Source organism: Coturnix japonica, chromosome 23 (assembly GCF_054131305.1).
Source record: "Coturnix japonica strain WE chromosome 23, WE-NBRP24, whole genome shotgun sequence".
NCBI classification, from domain to species: Eukaryota; Metazoa; Chordata; class Aves; order Galliformes; family Phasianidae; genus Coturnix; species Coturnix japonica.
The window spans coordinates 4,082,483-4,108,450 of record NC_140685.1 but is presented as its reverse complement, the minus strand read 5'-3'; the positions used below and the strand labels follow the sequence as shown (position 1 = coordinate 4,108,450).

The 25,968-nt window shown below is 51.7% G+C and overlaps 1 protein-coding gene across 5 annotated transcripts in view; it reads right to left on the bottom strand.

Annotated features, from left to right (window-relative positions):
• The window catches only part of SEPTIN9 (septin 9), an 89,995-nt gene that overhangs the window by 34,995 nt on the left and 29,032 nt on the right, over positions 1 to 25,968 (bottom strand). Inside the window, exon 1 of one of the 5 annotated variants that reach the window (XM_015880019.3) lies at positions 10,610 to 10,760. The exons of the other annotated variants lie outside the window; for them this stretch is intronic. Coding sequence (XP_015735505.2) covers positions 10,610 to 10,664 — 55 coding nt within the window. The 5' untranslated portion in view covers positions 10,665 to 10,760. Of the gene's footprint in view, positions 1 to 10,609; positions 10,761 to 25,968 lie in introns of those variants that run through there. 5 annotated transcript variants of the gene reach the window in all.

Genomic DNA, 25,968 nt, shown 5'->3' with positions numbered 1-25,968 from the left:
GAGCATGAAAACCCCACACTGTCATTGGGGTACGGCACCCAACCAACTCATTTATACCTCCCTGGTGATCAACACCTGGGCACGGAGTCCCAGTCCAACTGCTCACCACAACCTCTAAGCCATGTCCCTAAGTAGAACCCCTATAGTTCATGAACACCTCCAGGGAAGGCAACTCCATCACCTCCCTGGGCAGCCTGTCCCAATGCCTCATCCTTCATTTCCACACATTCATGAGGAGCAGAGATCTGCATCTAACTCTCAGTTATCACACTCCAAGAACAATGAATCCATTTTAAACAGTCCCCAAGCCGAGAGTTAAACTGGCAGGTCCACAGCTCTCCAGCACCAAGCTCAGGCTCACCAGAACAGAGTTTTCCACCACTTCTTTTCCCTCTCACATCCCTAATAACACTTCAACCATTCTTCTCTCCAATCCCAGCTTCCAAACAACATGTAAGTCCAGCCCAGGCTGAGTTATGCAGGAAGGGGACATCAGCAGGGGATGGAGCACAGCCACAGCTCCCTGATGGTCGTGATCACAGTTCTAACCATGATGGGCAATTAAAGCCTGCTCATCACTCCTCCTGCCAGCCTATTCAGTTCCTTTTTATTTCCTTCAATAAAGGAGCCTAATTACCTAATGACAGATGTGTCTGCAGGAACAGACAGTTAAAGTAAATGCTCTCAATGAACCTGAGAGCAAAGGAAATATTGGCGAGCTTCTTTTCTTTGTAGACACCCCTCTGGAAATGTCCCTATGCCACGTGTTTGGGGGATTTCTTTTTGTATCAAAAGCTTGTTACCAAGTCAAACAGCCTTGCTGCTCTCCAGAGCTCATGCTCTGAATCACCTCTGCCATCTCAGCTCCTTTCTGTCCATCTGCCATCACCAAATGCAAGGATGGCACCAGTGATCATCAGTGGGGAACATACAGTCCTTTCTGTTGACCTCAAGCCCCTAAAAGTGCCCCAAGCTCAAGGCAAACTTGCCCACAGCCCTCAGCACAGCTCCTGGAACGCAGCCATCCCCTGCCTTTATCGGAGGGCTGGGCTGCATACAACACCCAGAAATGGCTTTTCTCCAAGTCTTTCTGGCCTCCCCTGCAAAAATGAGAAGAAGGTCAAAGCCCAGGCACAAAAAAGGTTCAGAAAGTTTAAGGAAGAGCTGCAAAGCTGTGATTAGGGTCTCAGAAGGCTGCTCAGTGGAGTCACCATCCCTGGAGATGTTCAAGAAGCATGGAGGTGTGGCACTAAGACACATGGGTAGTGGCCATGGTGGGGATGGGCTGGTGTCGGACTCAGTGATCTTAGAGATGATTCTAAGATAAACCATCCAAATACCATTTCCTATGCTCACACTGAGTGACAAGGGAGTACTTGGGTGCTGGGAAAATAACCCCCCTCCTCCTAGTAGGGCTGGAAATGGTTTGGACAACCTCTGACAGCAAAACAATGAGCCCTGGGCCCCTGTGGTGTTCCTGCTGCAGAGAAGACCCTGACCTGCCTGGAGGAGACAGCATGAGAGCTCGCCCACCTGCTGCTCCCTGGGGATGGGACATCCATCTCCTGCTCCTGCTTGCACAGGGATGTTGGTGTCTGGGTTGACCTCCAACAAATTTAGTCACTGCACTGTGTCTTGCCTGACCCAAGGTGCTGTGCTCCCACTTCTGAGCACAGGTGACCCTCACTGCACAGCTGGTTCTGGGATGCCACCTCCAGTGACAACAGTCCCCAGCATGGCCAGGGTTTTGCCCTGCTCAGCGTCACCTCACTCCAGCTCCTTGCACAGAAAAAAAGGACCTCAGAAAGCAAAACATCTCTCGAAAAAAAAAGAGAAAAGCTTAAAAATAGCCCGTCCTGCTCAGAGCTAAGAAAGGAAAGCAAACAACCTCTGTTCCACAGCACCGTCCTCCCAGCTTCCTGCATGGAACTGGCCTATTAGTGAAAACAACAGGAGCCCAAGGCCAGCACTGTGTGGTGGTGGGGCCTGTTGGCAGTGCCCAGGTCTCTCTGGGGCTCCATTGCCACATTGCCACAGCTGGAGGCTGAGCAGGGAGCTTGACAGCCGTGCTGCAGGGCTCTGCCCCTGCTAAGGCACCTTCCCGGGGACTTCTGGTGCTGGTATGGTCTCCCCAGCCCCACCATCCTCCTGCCAGCTGGTGCTGGAGGTAGCGGAGGTGGAAGCGAGCAGCACAGAGCATCGCCCTTCCTCCTCTTCCTCTTGGGGTGCCTGCACTGCGGGGAGTACACACACAGTGCTGTTGCCATTTCCACGTGTTTCCTTTTAACCAATTCTGACTCAATTCAGGCAACTCATGACTCAATCCATTGGACAACAGCAGCTCCACAAGCCAGAAATCCCCTAAAAGGAGGTGTTCAAGCTCTTCCTTTTGGATGCAAACCCAACCCTATCCATGACCCCATGCCCGAGCTGCAAACCACTTGCTGCCAACCCCTTTGTGAGGAAGCGGTGTGCTACAGGGACAGCTGGCAGACCAGCTCTGAGCAGCCCCAGCACTAATCCCTGCACATGGGGCAGTGTGGGCAGCACCTGCTGTGGGGCTCTGCTGGCAACTGCAGAAGCTCTGCATCCCCAGCCCCAAACTCAGCAGCCAAGCCTCTACCGAAGTGAATGCCAACACATGCATGTGCAGGGGCCTTCAGCACTTTGGAAAGTAATTGTATCCTCAGAAAATGTTTTGACACATGTAAGAAAGCAAATCTGTATTTCCAACATCAGGATTTCCTTTTGCTGCCTGTGCTTTCTCCTCACTCAGAGCTCTGTTCTGGAATAAGCACAGCCACGTCCTAGTGTTATGACACCCAGCCCTGAGCAGCGCCTGTATCTGCCACTGGGATGCTCAAGAGCAAGAAATGCATGAACTCACACCCTCGCCTTGGGCTTGAGCACTCCTTAAGCAAGACCAGGGTCAGGGAAGCAGCAAAGTGCACGTGTGTCAGTCAGTGCACTGTGCTGCGGCACTGGGGATGCTCACACTGTGCCCTCCCGGTCACGCTGCGGTCAGGCACCAGCGGTCAGAGCTGCTCTTCAGGGATCTTGCAGATTGGGATGGAGGTCTGATCTAAGTCCCAGCAGCGCATGCAGCAGCCAAGAGGTTCCCGAGGAGGCACAGACACAACTTTAATGCTCCTCCAGAAGGAAAGATCCCAGACATGGTGCTCCCAGGGGACACAAGGGGCTGCACAGCTCCTGCCCAAAGGCTCCTCATGTCTCTACGGGCGCTGGGAACTAGAAATGACACAGCTCCAGGCAGCACGTGGGAAGGAGCGGTCAGCAGAGCAACATCTGCTCCTTCTTTCCTCCCTCTTCCTTTTAAACAGAACACCCCAAGTAACAGGCAAGGGGATGCTTCACACAAGGAAACCTCTATGCACAGAGCTCTGGAGGAGACCAAAATAAACAGAGAGGGATGCTGGTTCCTCCAGGACCTGTGCTAGCTGCTCTGCAACGTGAGCCCTGGGCTCGCTGCTTCCCATTAAACATCCTCTGCCCCTCACATGGTTTCTGTAACCCAGGGGTTACATTTGCTTGCTTGCTTAAGCACTGAAAGCTTTCCTTGCGTTTTTAGACACATAAGAGCCTTATGGGAATAGGGCAGCCAGTCGTCCCGGCATTTCACACGATACAATGGTATCGTTTCAGAGCTCTGACTTTCTCTAAACTGCTACCAGATGGCGACCTCCTGTTCCCGGGGAGGAAAAAGGGGGAGGCAGCGGCCGCAGGTGTCAGCTTTCAGCAGTCCCCCCCCCCAAAAAAAACCCCACACATTAACTGTTCAGGGCCAGCAGAGCTGCCCATAGCCCTGTACTGGGCAGCAGGATGTTTCCTGTGTGGACTGAGCTCCAGCTCAGATGGTTCCCTGTGTCACCATGGGAACACCTGGAGTTGCACTGTAGTGCTGCTGACCTGAAAGCACCATCTCTGATGCTGATGGATGCAAGCATCCAAAGCAAAGGTGGATGCCCTATAGAATCATGAAATGGTTTGAGTTGGAAGGGACCCTTAAAGGTCATCCAGTCACAACATCCCTGCAATGAACAAGGTCATCAATCACAGAATCATTAAGGTTGGGAAATGTCTCTCAGATCACAAAGCCCAACCCCAGCCCACCCTCACTGTGCCCACCGACCACATCCCTCAGAGCCACATCTCCATAGCTCCCAAACACCTCTAGGGATGGTGACTCCCTCACCTCCTCAGACAGTTGTGCCACTGCATCACCACCCCTTCTGCAAAGAAATTCTTCCTAATATCCAACTTAACATCCTAATATCCAGCCTATCCAACATCTACAGCTCCATCAGGTGCACGGAGCCCCGTCCAGCCTGACCTTCAGCATATCCAGAGATGGGATGTTCACCACCTCTCTGAACAAATGAAAGGCATGAGATGCTACAGGAAGGAGCACAACATTCCTCGTGAACCCATAGGCCATATGGATGCTGTGTATAAACTCTAAAGCTTCTGTAGCAAGATGGGAAGGGAAATGTGCGATCTATATGGAACGATGATCTGCTGTTGTGAATGGTTTATGCACACAGATCCTTCTTTCAACTTCACAACAGCATCAGTAAGAAGTTCCTTAATAGATTTCATGGTCTGACACAGAGATTGCATGAAGGATAATGCTGGCACCACGCTGTCACCATGCAGTGCTTTGTGAACTGTGCAGCCCCTAACAAGAGCTGAATTATGGAGGAAATTTGTGGCTAAATGCAAGTCAGAGCTCTGACATGAGCAAAGCTGTTCAAGCAGCATTTTGCTCCTATTCAGCAGATTACAAAGAGAGCCTCAGACTGATGCAGCAAACCCAGCCATCCAGCAGCAGTGGAAGCATAACTGCAAAGTTGGAAGCAAGAATAGAAAAAAAATAATAAAATAATAATATCCACACACAGATTAAGTCAAAATCTCAAATTTCCAGACCCTATAATGGAGCTCTAGAAAGATTTTAGCTTGATTCTCTGTTACACTTTGGCTTATATAACCACTAACTCTCAGCAAAATGCTTCCAGATCACACCAGTATATTTTATATCCCTTATATTCATTGCGTGTCCATACAGACAGCCCCATGCAGCACAGAGTGTACCCCGTACCCCACAGGCTGCGTTACTGGCTCTGAACTGCTCTCTGTACAGCTTTTGCCTCCGGTCTGTGCTCCAGTTTCCTTTCATAAAGGGAGAGAGAAGCAGGAAATAAATCTTCTCTGCCTCCCGGGGGACAGAGCAGATTTGGTTTAGTTCACTAATGTTTCCAAAATGCTTTACAATTACTGCCTAGAAGGCAAAATGATGACGCAGATGGACTCGCAGACCCCATATCAGCCTCAGCACTGATTTGCAGGCTACCCTTGCTATGAAGGGTTAAGATTAAGCATGGCCCCTGCACAGCTGGGTTGAGGAAACCATAGCACTGAGCTGCTGGGCCAGACACCTTTGGAGATGAGTCACAGGTCCCAGCTCTGGGCACTCAAACGGACGTCAGAGAGACTCTGGTGGGCGAAGAGCTTCAGTGACAGGGGGCTGGGTGATAAGTGATTCAATCATTAAGTGATTCAATCCCAGCTTGATAATATGATGGGTGGAGTTGCAACATGCTGGCTCCAACACCACTGAGAAAGATAAACGAGTAGAAGTGGTGAGAGGAGGGGGTCGTCTGTGTGGGCAGTGCCTGATGTGTCATACAACTGCCCTTCCAGCAGCAGGAGGACAGCTGGGGAGCGTGGATACTAGGAAAAAACTCCACTGAGAAAGTGGTGATGCAGCAGCACAGCTGCCCAGGGAGGTGCTGGGGTCACCATCCCTAGAGGTGCTCCAGAACCATGGAGATGTGGCACTGGGGGACATGGTCATGGTGGGGGTGGGTTGAGGTTGGACTTGGTGATCTTAGTGGTCTTTTGCAGCCTTAATGATTCTATGGAAAGAGAATATCTCAACATGGACCAGCTCTGAGTTCTAGCCAATGCCTGCAGCTACCCAAGGAGCAGCAGCACTCATGGATATGTCCCCAGCACACCACCTAACTCAGATGCAGGGACCAGGTAGTGTTGCCAACCATGGTTCCTCACCTTGGGACACACAAAGAGCCGAGAGACAGCCTGGATGTCCCCAGGAGCCCCAAGGGCTGAGCTCCGGCCAGCAGCCTCGCAAAGCAATCACGGTAAAAGCCTGAGTCACAGCACCAGGAGATGAGAACTCTCATCAATCTGGGGAAGCTTTTTGGAATAAGCCGAGGACAGCAGAAAGCCTCCTGGCTGCCCAAGGGCTGCTCCTAACCATGCCCTTTGTGTGGGGAGGGAGCAGGGACACTGCTACAGCAATGGGTGTGAGCTGCCAGTGCTCCATGAGTAAAGTCTTCAAATAAGCTCACCCCCAACTTGTCATCATTGGCTGTCTTCCTGTCCTGCCTGTATCGGTGAGGAAGGTGCACTGCAAAGTGCACTGCAGAACAGGGAGGGAGGTCAAGAAAGGAAACAAGCCTTGCAATGGTACTGCCTAGAGACATTGCCTTAAATATCAAATATCAGAGTTAAAAACATGAATATCTGGAGTGACTATTGACTTTCCATTATTGCCTTTGGATTTCTGACAAGTCCCAGTGCAGGCTATTCGTGGAGCTGCCTGGGCTCTGGCTCCAGGGAAAAGGCACAGAGCAGTAACCCACAAAGCAGGAATGAAAGCAGCACCCAACAGTGCGGCTGTAGGACAAGGGAGGCAGCAGCGTTCACACTGCAGTGAGCATTTGTTAGCCAAGAGATGTAGGCACAGTCCCTCAAATGCAGTGAGCACTTGGAAGAGGATGCTGCATGCGCACCAAGACCTGGAGGAACCCAGGCACCAGCATAACGTGGGCACAGCCAAAGTTGTATCCTGGCCCAGGTGCAAAGACTCACCCATGGTCTGATCATAAGGGAATCTTTCAAAGGGAAGGGACAGTGTGACACTTTAAGATGGCTCTTAATTGCACATTGAGAGCTCGCCAGTAACACCAGCACTGGAAGACAACACAGAGCCAAGGACACTCTGCTCTGTGCTGCAGTGGTTGCCCATCCCTAAGGACACACAGCCCAGCCCTCCCTGCATCTGATGGCTGTAAACACTGATCTCTGGGCGATGCTACATTCTACCATGGGCCAAAGACTCTCCCCAGAGCCCAGCTCACGTGGACAGAGAGATCCGCATCCCGTGCTTCTCTTTTCCCACTCCCTCCTAACCTCTGTATTCCCAAGGAACTAAATATACATGGGGAAAAAACAACACACAACTGCAAATCTTTGCTGCTGCATCCAGGCAGAGGTGATTTTTCCATTTGGCACATGAAAGAGCACTTGTGCTGGAGACAACATGGCTCCTGACTTCCACCAGTACTCTCTGAACCTCTGCATGAAGTGCTGAGTTGGCAGGGAGCTCCCATCCACCTGACTGGGGCACAGATATGTGGATGGGAAGAAGAGAAAAGAGAGAAAACTCTCAGCAAAGCTTAACCCAGAGCTGCAAGGACATCTGGGAGCAACGCAGTCATAAGCAGATGGAGATGAAGGAGGGTCAGATAGGATTGGCCACAGCATGAGGTTTTAGGGACAGCCCAGGAAATATAACAATTGGTGTCCAGGAGCTTCATTTCACTCCTAGGGCAGCAATGATCTGAAATACGATCTGAAAAAGTTTTTGCATTTCCTTTTCCAGGCATTGAGCCTCGCACACCATTCGTCACACAGCCCCATGAGATCTCACCATGAAGGCCCACAGAGAGGGAGGGACGCATAGGGAAACACGAGCCATCCCCTCCCTGGGCTCCACATGGGACTGCACTCAAGGCACATCACCCACATAGTGCTGTGACCATCCCTCTGCTGCTGCTAATATTAGCATTGGGGCAGCAGCTGTGCAGCAGGGCCACCCCCTCAGGCTGCTCGGTGCTGTCAGAGCTGCAGCCTCTGTGTTCTACCCAGGTTCCAGCCATGAAGTTGCCTCCAACCCCACCGTGATTTTGGCAGCTGCAGCCCCACAGGGCTGTTGTTTGCTGATTGTATCCGCTAGGAAATGTTGCATTTCAACATCGTTACAAAGGAACAGATTTGGTGTTAACTGACAGCGCCGGCAAAGAGCTTGGCATTGCTTGCTGTGAGCCATTTCCAGCACAAAGAGCCTCAACTCCCTGCTGGCTGTGCTCTACAAGGGATGATGGGCTCTTCTCCCTACATAGCAGGTCCTTATGCACACCATGGGATGCAGGAGGATCACACCAACCAAAACCTATGAGCAGGGTGCACTCCCCTCTGTACTGTCCCACCAGAAGGGCTGCAGACCCACACCTCACCATTGCTCAGTTCAAGTGGGATAAGGACGGTTTATAACATTCACATACAACACATGGTGTGCCACAACCCAGACATGACTGCTGCAGGCCTCCAGTCCCACTGCTGACAGGTACAGGGCTCAGGCAGAACTGAACTGGCAGTACTGCTGAAGATCTGCCAACATCCATAAACCCAGAGCTGCAATGTTCTGCAAACACTGGCAAACTGCAAAGACCTCGTGCTGCTCTCCTCCAGATAAAGCATGGAAACTCCTGCCAGTCAAAGAAATGGGTTCAGTGCCTGTGCTGAGGAACCTGGTGGATATGGAGGTGCCTGGATGTGGTCACCCCCATCACATGCAGGACACAGCCTGCTGTGCTGTGTTCCCCCTCATACATTGATTTGACTTGTAAGCTGGACTAGTTATCCCTCCCTACTCCAAAAGGGCCCCTGCACCCTCCATAGAGCTGAGGGTGTCAGCTCCAGCCCACAGCCCAGCCCCTAAACCACTGCCTGCTGTAACCCAGCAGTCTCAGGCACCTGTGGGGTAGAGATGCTGGGAGAGAAGCATGCAGGGACAAAGTGATTCAGGAGCACAGAGGGCTCTGGCTGCCAGCAATCCAGTGTCGCAGCCGCATGGTAATTTTGGCTGATCCTTCCTGCTTGGCTGCAGGTTGAGATATTCACCTGACAGACTTGAATACTGCATCTACAGCCCTGCAGGCCAAAACCTAATTGCCCTGCTCTTGGGAAGCTGCTGTGCAACCCAGAGAATTAATTAAATTGAGAAACATGGCCTGGATCCCTGCTGAAGGGCAAGGCTCCTGCAGCCTCTCCATGTCATAGTGAAGGGACCACACAGCCCCAGGGACTGAGGAAGGGCACAACAGTGCCACTGAAGGACGCATACAGCTCAGAGCAAGCAGCCTCAGGGCTCCCTGGGGTTTCTCATTCCTTAGGGATTTAAATGCAATGGAGGTAGGCTGTGACCACACCAACACTTGGGGAAGCTCCCAAGCCCCTGGAGGGCACTCACAGACTCACCCACGAGCCCAGTGCCACAAACCCACGGTGTGTTAGAGCTGCTCCATGCCCCAATTCCCTTTCCCCCAGCCCTGCTGCAGGATGTGGCTTCCCTCAGCTTCCCTCTCACCCTCCGCCCCCACTCTGGCTGCAGAAGGGAGCCCAGAGGCTGCACAGAGGGGGCACAGATGGGGCTGCAGCTCGGGGTGACAGCACCACAAAGCCCAGGACAGCCCGCCGAGCCCCCAGCCCTGCCACCCATTTCCTGCCCGACCTGGAAGAGGAACCGAGGGGTTTTAGGCTTCCCAGCAGGAAAAACAATACTTTGCTCCTTCGCAGAATGCAAGAATGAGTTCACCAGGAGGCGGTGAAGTTCTCTCAGCCTATAGCAGCACACACGGCCGCTGGATAAGCTTTCATCACAGCCCCCACATCTCTACTATTCCTTTTTTTTTTTCTTCCTTCTAAAAACCGCTGCACGGAGCTGAGTTTGGGGCACTGCCAGGACACTGAGTGTGGGGACGCTGCAGCTTTTCCAAAGCCCTGCTCGGGGAGATGAGCTCCCCCCTTTCAATGGCTGCATCAGAGATATCCTCAAAGCCTATCTGGAACCACAAGCCCCGTGGGCAGCAGCACAATTCCCACTTGCTTATGTTCTCCTCCCTTCACTGGAAAGCCAGCGGGCACCCAGGGGAAGGCATTCATCTATCCCTCCAAGCACGGGCTGCAAGGGGACCCCCGGCACCGAACCGCGCAGCGCCGTCGGGCAGTTGGAGCTCTGCCACCCGACAAACGCAAAGCTTTCTAAAGCAGCTCCCGCTAGGGATATCTTTGAAACTTGGGTTCATTATCCACTTCACGGCTACTTTGAGGCTGTGCTTTTATCCAAAATCTGGGAACTCACAGAATGGCTGGTGCCTGAGGATTCACAAACTTTTCGCTGCGTCACAGACTCGTTTTAAGGCTGAAAAACTGCGTAAACCAACTCGAAAAAAAAAGCAGCAGAGAAAAGCGTCCCGTACGATCCTACGCTAGTAGATAGGGGCGAGTCCGCTCCAAACAAAAGAGCTGGGGCAGCGCCTCGCCCACCTCTATCCCGCACAGCTGGGGCGGGGGGGGGGGGGGGCGGATGCGGGCGGCGTCGGGGATCCCCCACCCGCACTTCACTTTTACGGTCACCCACAGCCCCACAACATTTCTGCCTCACCTCCCCCCCCCCCCCACACACACACAGCTCCGAGCAGCTCCGCAGCCCCCTACCCACCTTCGAAGTCCGAGATGATGCCCTCCAGGTGCGCGTTGACGGCCGGGTCGGCCATAGCGGGGCCGGGCGCTGAGCGCTGCCGCCGCCGATGCGGCCGAATGAATGGCGGAGGGCGAGCGGCAGCCGCCGCCTCCCGCGGCCCCGGGCCCGCAGCAGCGCCCCGGCCCCGCCCGGCCCGGCCCCGCCCGCCCCCTCCGCACACTGGCTGCCGCCCCGCGCCCGTCACCGCGCCGCGCCCCGAGCAGAACCGTGCCGGGACTGAGGGTACGGAGCGCAGCGATGGGTCGAGGTAAGAGCGGGGTCCCGGACAGGTGCGCTGCGGAGATCCCCTCCAACCTCAGCAACACCCTCAGTCTGTCTTCCCTGGGGTGCCTCACCAAGCCGGACTGATGAGCTGATGCTCTTAGTGAGCTCAACTCGGTTCCATAATTGCAACTCTCCACTCCTTGTATTTAAGGGGGAAATCTTTTATCCAGAGGCGGTGAGGCCCCGGCACTGGCCACAGCTGTGATGCCCCATCCCTGGAGGTGCCCGAGGACATGGAGGGGGCCTGGGCAGCCCAAGCTGTGGGCAGCCAGCCCATGGCAGGAGTTGGAACTGGGTGTTCTATAAAGTCCCCTCCAAACCACCATTTCGGGTGAACCATAAAGAAAAGTTATGCAAAACAGCGGTGCTGCTTATGTCTATTTCTGCAGCACGTTTCATCACTTCTGCTGTACTTTCAACTGTACAGCCTTCCCACTTCCAAACACCACAGCCTTCCCAATAGCACATGTGACCCAGAACACGAAACCAATAGCACCGATTTCCCAGGCTCCAAAAACTGCAGAGTAATAATAATAATAATAATAAAGCTGAGCTGAGAGCACTCCTGACCTAGATTTTACATACACTTAATAGCTTGAGGTTTTAATATATTACTTTAAAACATAAAAACTGCTTAGCTAGTCTGGAGAATGCATCTTTAATATAGAAGTATTGAGTTCTAAAGGTAAGGGCAGTGGTTTTCCTCCTCCTCTTCATAAAGAGCACTCTGCTCTTTCACTGTGCACGCACTTAGCCATGGCAGAAAGCAACACACCACAACAGTGTGCAGAGCAGCACACTCTGCACCTCTGTGCAGTTGCAAGCACGGAAATATCAATGCCTCATCGTGTGATGCAGTGTCTGTACAGACAGCAGCTCTGGGCTTCCTAAAGGAGAGCACAAGATCCAGCCTGGGCTGGGCTGAGCCTGCAGCTCCCATAGTGCCAGGTCCATGCTGGTCCCACGGTGCCCATTGCTGGCTGACCACACTGCTAGTATTGATTTTCAACAGAAAGAGGTTTTCTTTCTCTCTTGTCAAGCGCAAAGCCGCATCCGCAATCCATTCCAAGCAAGCAGAGATGTAGATGTCAATACTTCACCTTAGTTACTCTGCAAAGCAAACAGCTGCTGTGGTAGAAATAGGCGATGGGTCCCTTTGCTGGAGCTGCACTACTGAGATTGGGTTATTAAGGATCATTGATCCCTGGTTCACTGTCATTCAGAGTGAGTGTAAAATGGGGGGAAAAAAAAGGCAAAATAAGGTCAGTGCAAGGAAGAACCAAGCAGCATATTTGTAATGTTCAGAGCCTGCCCACCTCTACAAACCCCATGAGGTTCAGCAGCAGGCCCAGTGCTGGAGATGGGTGGGCCTCTCTGCACTACATCATGTAGGGAACAGTGAGGGTCTGTGATGGGATCCACCAGAGGCAATGAGAAGTGAAGCACAGGAAGAACAAGAATGACTGTGTGGTTGATTTGGAGCAGTGTGTGTCCCAGTGAAAAGGGTCAGCCTTAGAAAGATGTGAGGAAGCTCAGAGCTCTTCTGCAGAAGAGTTTGGGCACTTTGCGTTAGTGCCTGTGTTGCTCCTTATTTCCTAAGGATGGACGACACTATCGCCATGGATCCAACTTGTGCTGCTAATGAAGGTTTTATGAACCAACAGACCTGGAGAAGAGCCCCAAGAAGCATGAAATCCTGACCATAGGAGTCCATGTTCATTAAGACCAGCTGCCTGAAGGGGAAGGGTTGCACCCACATGCACCTACAGCACGGAAAGGGGGGAGTGAGACGGAAAAGTACAGCAATGAATAACAAGAATATCCAGAGTTCTTGCAGTAAATATTTGAAGCAGGAAGGTATGTAAACAGCTCACCCCAGTGCACAGCGCCCCTTGGGAGCTCAGCATACCCTTCTCTCTCCTTTCTTCACTTTTATCTGGCTCAGATACTGTCAGGATTTTATGGATCCAAAAAATCACTTTCCTATCCAGGCCACAGCTAAGAACCAAATCCCAGGTCATTGAGTTTGCTAGCTACATCCTGAACCCAAGAGCTTGATGTTGTGTTGCTCCAATAAAGTCAGGCACCCAGCCCAGAGGGATGGAGCACCACTGGTTCATTGCACTTTGTGTCTGGAGCTCCTCATCAGCATCAGGCTGGATATTAGCAGAAATTTCTTCTTGGGAAGAGTGGTGATGCACTGGTACAGGCTGCCCAGGGAGGCAGGGGGGCCACTGTCCCTAGAGGTATCCAGAACAGGGTAGATGTCACAGTGGTGTGGTTAGCAGTATGGTGGTGATGGGCTGACAGCTGGTCTAGATGCTGTTGTACAAACCATTGGCTGGAGGAGGGTGATAAAAATGGCTTTGCTCACAGTGTGACAGCAACTTGTGTCCTACACAGCCCACATCACTGCAGGCACCAGCTGCCCAGCCCTTCTCTCCATCATCTCTCAGCCCTTCCGATGCGCCGTCAGCTTCCTGCAAAGTTGCTTTGCTGGCCCCCAAGTGGTTTCCTGTCCCTGAAAACGCAGCTGATGAGATCTGCAGGTCGATGACTTGTAGATACCCAGCTGAAAGCAGCACGATGCCATGAGAGCTGGCAGAAACCTGGGCTCTTGTCACCACCTCTGTCCTGATGCTGGGTCTGGGGAACCACAATGCCCATCCATGCAGAAAAGACCTAGAAAGTCACCTCAAGGAGAAAAAGCCTCAAGAGAGAGAACATCCTATGGAAATAGAAGGCATCAGCATTAGAAGGACCCTCACCAAGACAGGCTGAGGCAGAAAGGGGACTTTCCTACCCACTCATATTAATTAGCACTGTGAAGCCTGCTTGCAGGCTGCTACAAAAGCATTATTTCTGGCAGATTTTCTCCCTCTTACAAGTCAGGGTTTTTTCTAAGCAGCTCTTATCAGACCCACAATCTGCTGCAGTCATGAGCGTCAGACCCGGTGAGACGAGGTGCCATGAGTCACTGTGGCTGCAAGAACCAAATGATCCGGCTCACAACAGCAAGTCATTCATCCCCAGCATCTTCCTCTTCCACCTCCTCCTTTAATTAGCAAACAGAATTCTTCACGAGTCTGGCTGCTTCTAATGAAACGCTATGAGAATTACTGACCAAAAGTACTGTGTAGTTGGTTCATAACAGTATTCAGCTGCTCCCAGTGTTTCTATTGAAAACCCAATGCCTTTTCTTGCTGCCCATGGTGGATGTGCCCCTTACCCAGCTTGCGGCTGCTGACACACATGCAGTACCAGTGCAGGATAACTGCATATGTGCAGCAATAAAGGCGCAGCAACCCATATAAAGCCCGTTTTGAAGGTGAGGGAAATGAGAAGTCACATTGTTCTGAGAAAGAAGATGTTTAAAAAAGAGAGAAAAAAAGAGAAAAATTGGGGGGAGGGGGATAAGAAAATAGAGAAAAACTAAAAAGAGGAGAAAGGAAAAAGCTGTAGAGATCCTTATAGGTCCCTTCCAAGTTGGGATATTCTGTGATTCTATGAACACCATTTTAAAGGTGGGGAAACTGAGGCTCACAGCATCCACCTCCCTAAGTGAGAATGCTGCAGGAGGACGGGGCCAGGCCTGGGAGGTACCAGTGATGGGACTGTGAGAATGGACAGGAAACACAGACACCGTTCCCATCACCTCTGCCTGTGCTTTCATGTGGATGACGCGTGATCCCAGCCCTGCTGATGACGCAGGAAGTGTCATGAAAAATGCTCTTTCCCAGATTCAGACCCTTCCTGCTTCCAATGCAGTAGGAAGCAGAGAGAGGACGGCTGTATTTCAGTGCTGGTCACACATCTCTTCCTTTGGAAGGAAACCTGCATCATGGGAAAGGCTTAAAACAGGTTTGCTGATTTGAGGCTGCTGGGCAATTGGCCGGTTTGCTGGGTGGAGGAAATGCAGCCAGACCTCATCCCCTGGAGCACAAAAAGAGCTGAGAGACATTGGAGGCTGGAAAACAGGAATGGGTGAAACCTGGAAGAGGGACTGAAGGACAGTACCTAAAGGCTTTCAATGCTCTTTGCTCACGAAAGGAGTGAAGCCATCAGCACACTGTGGGTCCCAGCACGGCCACAAGCTACCAACAAGATGCAGTGAGAGCACTCCTGAGATGCAGCAAATTAGGTACTTTCAGCAGCAAAGGGGAAATTGCTGATCTCAGGTCATCCTGGGTACACAGCCCCAATAGAAACAAGCAGCAGGGGGAGGGGGGACAGAACATGGGGTGTCACTGCTGGAAACATCACTGGTGGATGCACCGTGGGCAGAGATTGCTGTTGCCAGGGGAACAAAAACACTGAATCCAAAGCCAACCCCTGGTGATGGTGTAAGCAGGTCAGTAAGAGCTGCAGGCTGGAAATGAGAAGATATTAACAGCCAGTGATGGAAGCAATGATGGGACTTCCATGATATGAAAGTACAAAAAGCCATGCAGGTGTCAAGGTGGGGCACTGCTGCTCGTTGGAGAATGCAGTGTGATGCAGCGGGGCAATGAGGGGTTGTGGGCTGTCCCCAATGCAGCAGACAGGGAATGGGAAGGGAAACATGGCTCATGTTGGTTAAAGGACAAAGGATGCCTTCATGGGAAGCATGCTCTATCCCTGAGAACACCCAAGGTCAGTTTGGATAGAGCTCTGAGCACCTGATCAGGTGTCTCTGTTCACTGCAGGGAGTGAGATCAGACTGCCTTCAAGACTCCTTTCTAACTCAAACCATTCTATGAATCATGTCCGACTGAACCTCAGGCAGCAAAAGAGCCCCAACCCATCACCTTTGCTCTTTTCATTCATTTTCAAGTTAGACCCTCTTAAGAAAATGGGAAATGCAGTCTTTTAGACTCCAAGCAGAAAACCTGCATAACCCAGTTCTTAAATATGGGCTTAACTCTTGTGGCACAGCACATTTCCAACTGCAAAGCCCTTGCGCAGGGCTGCAGGGGAAATTGTAGTGCCCACTCCCAGCACTGGGCAGCCCTCAGCCACTTCCACCACATGGTGGTTACATGGGAAAAGGGGGAGATGAGCTTCAGCTGGGACTTCAAGCTCCTCATTCCTGAAAATTTCCCATTAATTCCTAATTAGGAACTCAGCACCCAGGACATCAGTCCTGTGCATTGCAGCCAGGCTCTTCTGTAACCATGGCATGCTCTGTGAGCACACGTACCTCTGCTTCTTTCAGCTGCCTGCTTACAACCTTTTCAACCCCAAACTTTCCAGCCATATACACCAGCTAATGGCAGGAAACTTGCTTTTCTTAATACTTCTCCCATGCTTCCCAATGGGTTGTTTCCAGCAGCTCCCACTCCCTGCACCAGCCCCCACTTACTTCTCCTGGCTCTGAGATATTTCAAGCACGCAATGAAATCCACAGCAGCACAAAAGCCCTAAAAACTCACAGCAGTGGTCCAGGAAGCACCACGGATCAGGCTGCAGGGCAGCAGCAGCCCCTCTTCTCCCTTTTTACCATCAAAGATTTTATCATTATTATTCTTTGTGGACAGAAAGCAGCTCAATAAGAACAATTCCCACAGCAGCCGCAGCCCCACACCCACTCTGCTTCCTCCGGGAGCTCCTGCACGGCACTGAGACAGGGAAGGAAACGAGGGCAGGCAGAGGGGAGTGAAGGGAAAACCAACATCACTTTCCTTTGAAAATGATGTGGAACAGCCGCTGATCCCCCTGGGAGCACACAGCACCAGCAGCCCCAGAGCTGTAGTGGAGATACAGTGATCCACAATCACAATGCACTGACCACTCTTGTTCTTCCAGCCAGGAGTGATGGAGGTGGGGCACAAGGACCCCTGCAAAACCACTGTAAAACCTCCTCCCTCCCCTCCACTGGGATGAGAATTGTTGCTGATGCCCATCCTGTGTCAACCCTGCAGTTGATGCTAATGGGTGGCTGGGGGACCTCCATCACCACCACTGCAAGAATTGCTCAGTGCAGACAGTTCAGCCGTGGGCACACACAAAATTAGGTAAGATCAGCTCATAGCAAACTCCTGGGCTAGGGGAGTGCAAATGGGAAAGAGGGCTCACTCATCCCAGAGTACCCAAAGCTGGACCAGCTGCCTGCAGCAAGACCATGAGTGTGGGCAGAGTCTGTCTTTGCTTTAAATCTAATTGCCCTCCCTTCTGCTGGGGGACACAGAGACAGTCAGCATGGAGCTGTGGCCAGGGCAGGACACTTAGTGCTTCCTCAATGATGCCAGCCCCAGCACTGTATTCCCCATGGCAACTAGCACACACAGGTGGGAGAAATGGGGGATTTCAGCCTCCATGAGGAAGGATCCAAAAACAGCACAGAGATCTGCTGCAGGGCAGGCCAAAAGCAGCCTTCTGCCTCTCAGTGTTTGCCCTAGATGGAAAGGGGCCTGGGGGCTGAGCACCAGCTCAGTGAGGTGGCACACAGCCAGCCTGGAGCAGGGAGGGGAACAGTGTGAGAGGGGGAGCAGCTCCTCACAGCCAAACCCCCAGCAGAGGGATGGGAAGGTTCTGAGCTGGGGGCCCAGGGCTGGGGCAGGCTGGAGGCTCTCCAGCAGTACATTGCCATTTGGACACGCACCTGGGCAGGATGGGATGGCTGCGGGTGTCAGCTCCCATTTGGCTCCATGAGGTGTTGTCACAATGTGAACTCTGGACAGGAAAAGGCTCTGTCCATCCGCTGCAAGGTCCAGTCCTGCCCAGGGCTGGGCAGGCTCCAGTGCAGTGACACTACAGGGCTGTGTTATCTCCACCAGCACACTGTCCAAACTCTGCTCACACCCCTGACACCAGCAGGGAAAAGGGAGTGGGTCCAAATGCCTCTTCCCGTGAATTGTGGCTGCTGCTATCACACCCAGAAATGAATCAGACAATGAGATCCTGGGATACCTGCATACCACATCACCTCTGTCTGTAAGCTGAAAGGATGCTGTTATTCCAAGACATGTAATAATGGGGCAGACCAATTCAGATAACTTATATACTAAAACAAGGGGAAAAACGGCCAGAGCTTCACTTTGCTTCTGCAGACCTTCTGAAAACACTTCAAGGGATGGAACAGCTCTCCTACAAGGACAGGCTGAGACTGATGGGGCTGTTCAGTCTGGAGAAGAGCTGGGAGAGATGAGTGGCCTCCCATTACCTCAAGGGCAGCAAGAAGAGAGAAGGGGGACACACTCTTTAGCAGAGTCTTGTGACAGGACAAGGGGAAATGGTTTCCAGCTAAAAAAAGGGCAGATTTACACTGGATGTAAGGAAGAAGTTTTTACACCACAGGCAGTGGCACAGGTTGCCCAGAGAAGCAGTGGTGCCCCATCCCTGCAGACAGCCAAGGTCAGGGGATGGGCTGTGAGCACTGATGGAGCTGTGGGTGTCCCTGCTCAGTGCAGGGGGTGTGACCAGATGACCCTTAGGGGTTCCTTCCAACTCCAACCAATCTATGGTTCTATGACTATTGGGACAAAAAAGTGCCCAGCTGGTCACCACCAGTCTGCAGGCAGAGTTAAGACACACAGAAATCAGAGCTCTGGGCCAGAGATGGGTCTGGCCACACAGGATTCCTCCTTCACCGCCTCAGGAGAGCTTCTGGCAGAGCAGCAAAAGAAACATTTAGTAAAGCTACAGACTCACTTGGAAAATCTTGAGGACGATGAGCTATTTTGCAGCCAAGCTTCATATAAACACGTTGATAACGATGTCAGCATTGGGGCTGGTGATGAATATGGCTGCACAGCAACAACAGCCCTCTCTGTCTGCTCCAAGAAAGCCTCTTTCTTGCCATGCACATGTTTAATCCATGATCGGTGTCCGCTGCCAGCCACATTCACACCTCAATCCGCTCACCTCATATATCTGCTACATATTCCCTGATTAGTTGGATCACAAGCAGAAACGTACAACTCGCTTGCAAATCCTGCTCTGTTATGCGCTGCCTGTGCTTTGCAGAAGCCTCCAACTTGTCCACACCTGGACATGATGAGGATACTAATTTAGCCTGAGGTTGTGACAGCATCCCAGGTCAGATGTGACCAAAAGCTTTGGTGTTTGCAGCTTTAGGAGCCCCATCTGACTTTAAGTCCTATTTCTGCACTTGATTTGGAGGATGCAGCTGCACCCTGAAGCCAATTTGGGCAGAGAGCCCACGGGACATCCCAGCACCAAAGCCACCATCACCTCTTGCCCACAGAAACCCCACTGCACAACTGCTCCCTGCACCATGTCCTGACACCAACACCATCCTAGCAGAGATGTCAGCAGAAGATGAACTCCTTTAAACACTCTTAGGAAGATGCTTTGCTAAGTTCATAGAAACAGCCACTGCTGCTCAGTTGCAACCACCACCCTCCATCCTGCAGACACACCGGTCAGCCACAACCTGCCATGGTTCTCATGGCCATCCCTGAGTAACAATTAACGTTTTATTAAAACCATGGAGCAAGTACTCCAAAGCATAATGAGTGTTCATGCTGCTTTCCACAGCTGGGATCTGTACAAGCCCTGCAAAGCCTCCCCTACCCGCTTGCAAGGCACAAAAGCGTGGGAGTCGAACAAGGATCAGTATTATCCACTAAACCACAGGATGAGCTTGCAGGAACTGGCAGCCTGGATGGCTTCCAGCAGCTAAAGAAGGCAATAGTCCAGCCCCGTTCTCGCACGCCAGAAATGCCGAGTATCTGTGTTCTTAAGAATGTGAAGACAAGCCGTCCCCATCCCCATCCCATCCCCATCCCATCTCCCCCAGCACACCCCTCGCAGTGCTAGCAAACAATTCTCTCTATTTTCCTGAATTAGGCATTTAAAGGGACGTTACAGGCAGTGCTTTCCTTCTATGTCTAGCAGCCTTTAGCTAATAAGGAGAAGAGCTGGCAAAACTCAAGGAAGGCTGGCAAGGAATAAAGCGAAATAAAAAGCTCATCTTGTAAGGAGACAGCAAGCGGGACTGGGCACAAGCCCTAAGGAGAGGCACGGCCAGGGTCTGTTGGGAAGGACTCATTGCTCTGTGTGTAAGAAGGATGAGTAATGGGCTGAATAGGGCTTCTTGTAGCCAGAACTGTCCCAAACGAGACACAGTAAAGGTGTCCTTGCTGGCTCAGCTTCCTGCACAGCTCCCAAAGCTGGGGACCTTTTTGCATGTCTCATAGTTTACAAGACTATAACTATCTTTCAGCCACATTGAAAGCCAGATGGGACTGCCTATCTTCTTCCCATCACCAGGGCTCCCCCAGCCCACACTAGCACCTGAGGATGAGTTTCCTGCCACAGCAGTCAGACCTGTTATGCACACAGGGTGTGCTTGGTCTGCACTCCACTTGGGTGCCTCTCACTGCCGGGTCACTGGGACAGTCAGGCATCGCCCAGCAGCCTGACAGAGCCAAGGGTCACAGTTTAGTGTTGTGGACAACAAAATCTCTAAGCCTGGTAATCAAAACAGCCCTAGATGTATTATCTGTGCTGTGTTGCCTTTCCCTTCCGATCTTCACACCCAGATCTGGGAGTTCCTCGCAGCCAAGCCTGCTTGGAGCCAGAGCTTTCTCAGCTTGAGAGCCAAAAAGAGCCCCTGAGGATTACAGCCCATTGCTCTATTTGTTGTCAGAAAAGCACAGTGTGTCAAACATCCCTAGAAGGGCAAGGGGCCATTATTTATGACCCAGATTTATTGTCACCCTCCTTCCCCAGGGCCCCTGGAAACACATTCCATGTCTCAGAGTGCCCTGGTTTTGAGGCAAGCCCACAGAACGCAGATCCTCGAAGCCCACGTCCTGCTTCCCCGCTCCACCCAGCCCTGGGAGCTCCCAGAGGTGGGGCATCCTTCTCTGCCTGCCAGCATAGAGATAAACACCACTCCTACACTTCCAAGGAGAGGAAAAGCCTGAGCATGGTGCCTTTGGTCCATACAAAATGAAAAAGAGGGCTGTGATGGGGGTGTTTTAGGTGGCTGAAGTGATATACAGGCTTGCATGAAAGCTCTCCTACCCACACATTCACCACAGCCTCAGCCAGCAGTGCGTTTATTTCTATTTCTTTGCATCTCGGCAGGGAGATGCTAAACTGGTAGTTGTTTAAAATACACTAGTTTGGAGGAGCAGAGCTTTGAAGTTCAACTCATCACACAATGTGAATTCCTCCAGTTCAGACAGCTTCTGCCCTCTGAAGCTATCCCTGGTTTTACACCACTGTGCCCTAAGGGCTTTAAGCCAGAAGCTGTAAAATGCGATGGTAAAAGCTTTCACTTTGGATACATTCGTACGTCAACAGCCAGCACTTCTTATTTCATGGGAAAATCCATCAGCCAGAATGTCCTGAGCACAGCCAAGGTGCCTTTGAATGGGACTTCTGACACAGAACCGGATTTCCCATTACTGGCATTGCACAATGCTTGATTCTATCAGGGCACAGAGCGGTTCCAACGAGGAACAGAGCACCAGTGGCTGTCCAGAGAGCTGCAGCCTTGCATGAGGGAACCCCAGGAGGAAAAGTGGTGAGTTGCTGTGCTTGGGTGGTTACTTAGTGCCGCTGTCTGCACACTGCTCACACTCCCTGAGTATCTGCATCACCCTAAAGGCAGAGCAAAACTCCCCCCTGCAGGGGGCTCCTTGTGGAGCTGGAGAGCAGAGCTCTTCCAGCAATGGATCGGGGTCTGAGCTCTGCTGGGAGGAAACGAGAGGAGTGGGAGGAGGGCACCAAGCCAAAAAAGGGAGAGTTCATCGAGAGCCCCACTCCTACTGCTGCAAAGCACTCCGATGCTCGTCCTGCCTCTCACATCTGGTTTTCCCAATAAACGTACTCCATCTTTCCATCCCCCAGCTCAGAGTAGCCTGAAGCTGCTCCCATCCCTTCAGCCTCCATGACCAAACTCTCCCCACACTGTCCACTCTTAGTTGTCTCCTTCCTCCACACCTGAGCATGCTCAGCTCCTCATCTGTGTGCCAGGCAAGATTAGGTTTCTTCTCCAACTGCAGGCAAAGGGCCTCATTTCTGAGCTGCCCCCAGACCCCGCAGGCAGAGAAGTTTCCCTTTTCCCAAAATACAGTCTTAATGGTATGGACATAGCCCTATGTAGTGTTGGTGTGGTTGACAATGGTGCATCCACAGCAGCTGCCATAGATCTACACATAGCTCCTAGGCAAGGAAGCAGCAACAGAAGTGAGCACAGGACACCAGAAGTTACCCAGAAGTCTTACCCAGTTTGGGAACTGACTATGGGATAAAAGGCCATGGGTGTCCCCAGGGGCAAAGGGACATAAGCTGGACTCCAGTACAGCCCTTCTGCAGGGATCCAGGCACTGCTGCAGTGCTCATCCCCTGTGTATGGGGCAGTGTGGAGGGAAGGGTTTCCTGGTCTGTGGCCAACACTGCTGTTCCTCCCGTGAAGGATATTGCCTTCCCCAGGGTGTGTTTCATTTCAGAGCACGAGACACACAATTAATTTCCACAGTTCACTTTCTCTCTCCACCCATGGGGGATTTGTAAAGTTTTCTGGAAAACAAAATACCCCAAACACAACCATCTATCTGCTCCCCAACCCTGACAGTTTCCAGGAGGGCCATTCCCTGAAAAGCAGCTGCCAATATGGGTGGCAACAAGGCCCTTTTAGGCAGCCAAATTTGGCTGTGAGCAGTTCTCTCCTTGAATTGCACAAAATGGTAAAGAAATGTTAGATATTTTATATACTGAATCCCTCCTGCATCAGTGCCCAGCAGTTCATCTAATCTAAGGTTCTCTGCTTTGCCCCTACCCCATACACCACAAAACACAAGACCACCTGGTGAATATTTCTGCAAGCTTTGCTCACTCAATTTCCCTTTGACCTCACGGAGGCAAGAGAAGGCATGAGGAAAAGGGCAGCAAGAAAGCAAAGCCATGATTCTGTAGGGTCAGGGGAAGGAGACTAAGGGTAAGAAATTCAGGCACTCTACCTGCTCCTTCTTTGCCCACCAGAAGAACTTCAAGTCCAACAGGAATAAATTCCATATCCTTGTTCTTTGGCCCATGCTTCCCAGCATGGATGAAAAGATGAGCCCAGTAGGAAGGATTCATGACTGCAGCCCAACACACCGCTATTGCTGAGCCCCACAGCTCAGACCAGCCCCAGCCATTGTCCCCACTCCATGAGGAGCCCCATCCTTGCCCCCCATAGGGGCGTGCCAGCACCTCAAATTCCCAGCTAAGAGCTGTGAAGCCCTCAGAGCCGTTTAGCAGAGGATGGTGAAGTGCTGGTCTACCTCACATTCCACACGGGAAGCTGAAGCCCATGCGTTAAAAGATTTACACAAGGACACGAAGACATTTAGCAGACGAGCAGGACCCCAAACCCAGCTCTATGCCGCCACAACATCACTCCCTTCTGCTTCAGCTTTAATCCTGACCCACTCTGGGTCCCGCCGGTCCACGGCCACCGCAGAGCAGCCCACACCGCCACCTAACGGCCCCGAGCAGGGCACAGCGGACGGCTGCCACCCTAAGAGCGTGTCCCGGCGCCGTGGGGACCGGGACAGTGCCCTTGGATTGAAGGGGCTGTGCCAAGGGGGGAGCTGGGGCTGGAGGCTCTGGGATGAGCCCTGGAGCACGTCCAGAGAGTGGCAATGGAACTGTGAAGGGTCTGGAGCATATTTCCTATGGGCAGAGGCTGAGGGAATGAGATGGGCTTAGTCTGAAGAAGAGGAGGCACAGGGGAAACCTCATCCCTTCCTGCAGCTCCCTGACAGGAGGTTAAATGGCCTCTTCTCTAAGGAAAATGTAATCAAGTAAATAGGTCTCTGCACTGGGAAGCAGGAGATATGTGCAACCCTCAGCAATTTCCTTCATCTCAGTACAGAGCATCAGAACCTTGTCTCCAGGTCAGTACTCCAACCAGATCCAGGCTCTCTTCAGCAGTGCTGTAGCAACACCAGGAACGGAGCCATTCTCACAGAGCACTCCCAGCTCAGCACTGCCTGGCCCCAACATCTTGCTCATGCCAGCCACTGCACCAGCATCACAACTCAGAACCCACAACGTGTAACCCTGGGCAGAAAAAGAAACTAACAAAAAGCATGCCCTGCACTTACAGAAAGGAAATCCCACCAATCTCACATCCCAGGAACCACTCTTATCTCTCCAAGCATCCGCTTCCCTGGATCCCAGAATTCACTCCAAGCACTTCTGCTTTCGTTTATGAGGTATCTGGCAGTGATGGAGTCACAAAATTGACACAGAGCTGTTCATGTAGCACCAGCTTCACATGGACATGGATCAGGCTTAGCAAAAAATAAAATAAAATCCTCTTTCAGGCTTACTGCATGATTATTGCTTGTAAAACTAATTCATTTTCTTTACCTGCAAAGCTGTTTCCATTCACCACCAGCCACAAGGCAGACACCCAAAGATCCTTCCCCAAAATCCCAAGGCAGTGGGAGCACAAGTGTGTTTTCCAATGGATACACAGAAAATCTGGGGCAGAGCAAGTTGGACTCCATGACTCCTGTGGGTTCCTTCCAACTCAAGATATTCCATGAAGCTCTAAAATCCAGCCCTATGAAATCTTGACCTGAGTTTTCTCAGGTCTCAAACCAGCCCTATAATGGGGCTGCAGTGCTCACAGCATGAGGCATCACTGCTCCCTAACAAGCAACTATATGCATTAGTTACACCACTCAAGCACCACGCGGAGAAGCCAACAGGACAAAGATATTGTGCTTCTGAGCTCATTAAGGCAACAGAAGACATGTGTTGACCCAGACATACTTCCCTAACTACGTACTTGCTTCTACTCAGCATTGTGGTATGCTGGACCTTGGAAGAGCCCTGACTTGCATGAGAACCATCCTCCCTCAGCCTGGCAGCATGGGAATCGTGCTGCTGGAGGCTGTGAGCCATCCTGGGGAGCACGGGGTAGGGCAGCTCTTGCACAGGGTCAGGCACACTCAGCAGTGTGTACCTTGTTACTGCACAGCCAGGAGGGAGGTGTGCCACAGCGGGCTTATATTTAATAGGGATGAGCAGTGATTCCAGCAAATGTAAAGCAGACATCAGGAAATGGATAATGTTTCATACCTTGACGTGCCTCAGACAACAGCGGGAATGCACGCACCGGCCAGGAGGGAGCAGGCAGCCAGGAACAAGCTGGGAGCAGCACAGAGCATGCTGCAAACACAGCAGTGACAATGCTGCAGGTGGTTTTAGGAACACATAGCAGCTGGGGACAACATCCCACAGCACATGCAGCAAACTACACGCATTGGTGCTATGCAGGAATAGGAGCAGCACCAAAAATCTTGAAGCAGAAAAGGTAGCTGAAGTGAGCAGAAGCAACACCAACCCTGCTGTCCTGCTTCCTGCTTTGTAAAGACTCACTTTGATAGAAGCTAAAATAGCACATTCTCTTCTAATGACCATTGTATTGGACCTCTCCTTTCCTTCTGCCCAGGCACGTGGAACATCCTACACTGCTCTGAGGACCACTGGAGGTGCTCTGTCCTCTCCTGCATTTGGTCTGAGAGCTGCTTTCTGCCATGCTGCTCTGACCAACTATGTGTGCAGCAACATATGCACAGTGTTACACCGTATACACACACACACACGTGTCAAGCATACATATGTATCCACAGGTGGTACTTTGCTTAATCAAAATGATCATCAGTAGGATTTATAACACTCCACCTGTTCAGGATTTGAGCAGATTTCTCACAGCATGCACAGCTCTCCCAGCCTGCTTCAGGCCCTGCCTAGCACATCATTGCAATCAGGTGTTGCAATCACTACTAGTCACTTCCATGGGCTATTGTAAGGGCAGCATTAATAATTTACCTAGGACGTGGCACTTCCTTTCCTATGCACCCATCCCTATATCAACACAGCAACCAGACTCTTCCTTTTCTTTTATGAAGAAGAAAAGAGCCCCATGGCACTAACAATTAAGGCTTTGTAGAAAGTTGTGGGCTAATGAAAACAGCCATCTGCTGGGGAAAGCTGCCCCCAGCCGAGCAGCACCCCGCTGCCACCAGAGCCATCTGGAAAGGCAGAGAGCAGGATCAGATGTGAGCGGGACTGCAGCCTCCGAGCACAGCTGTCCAGTC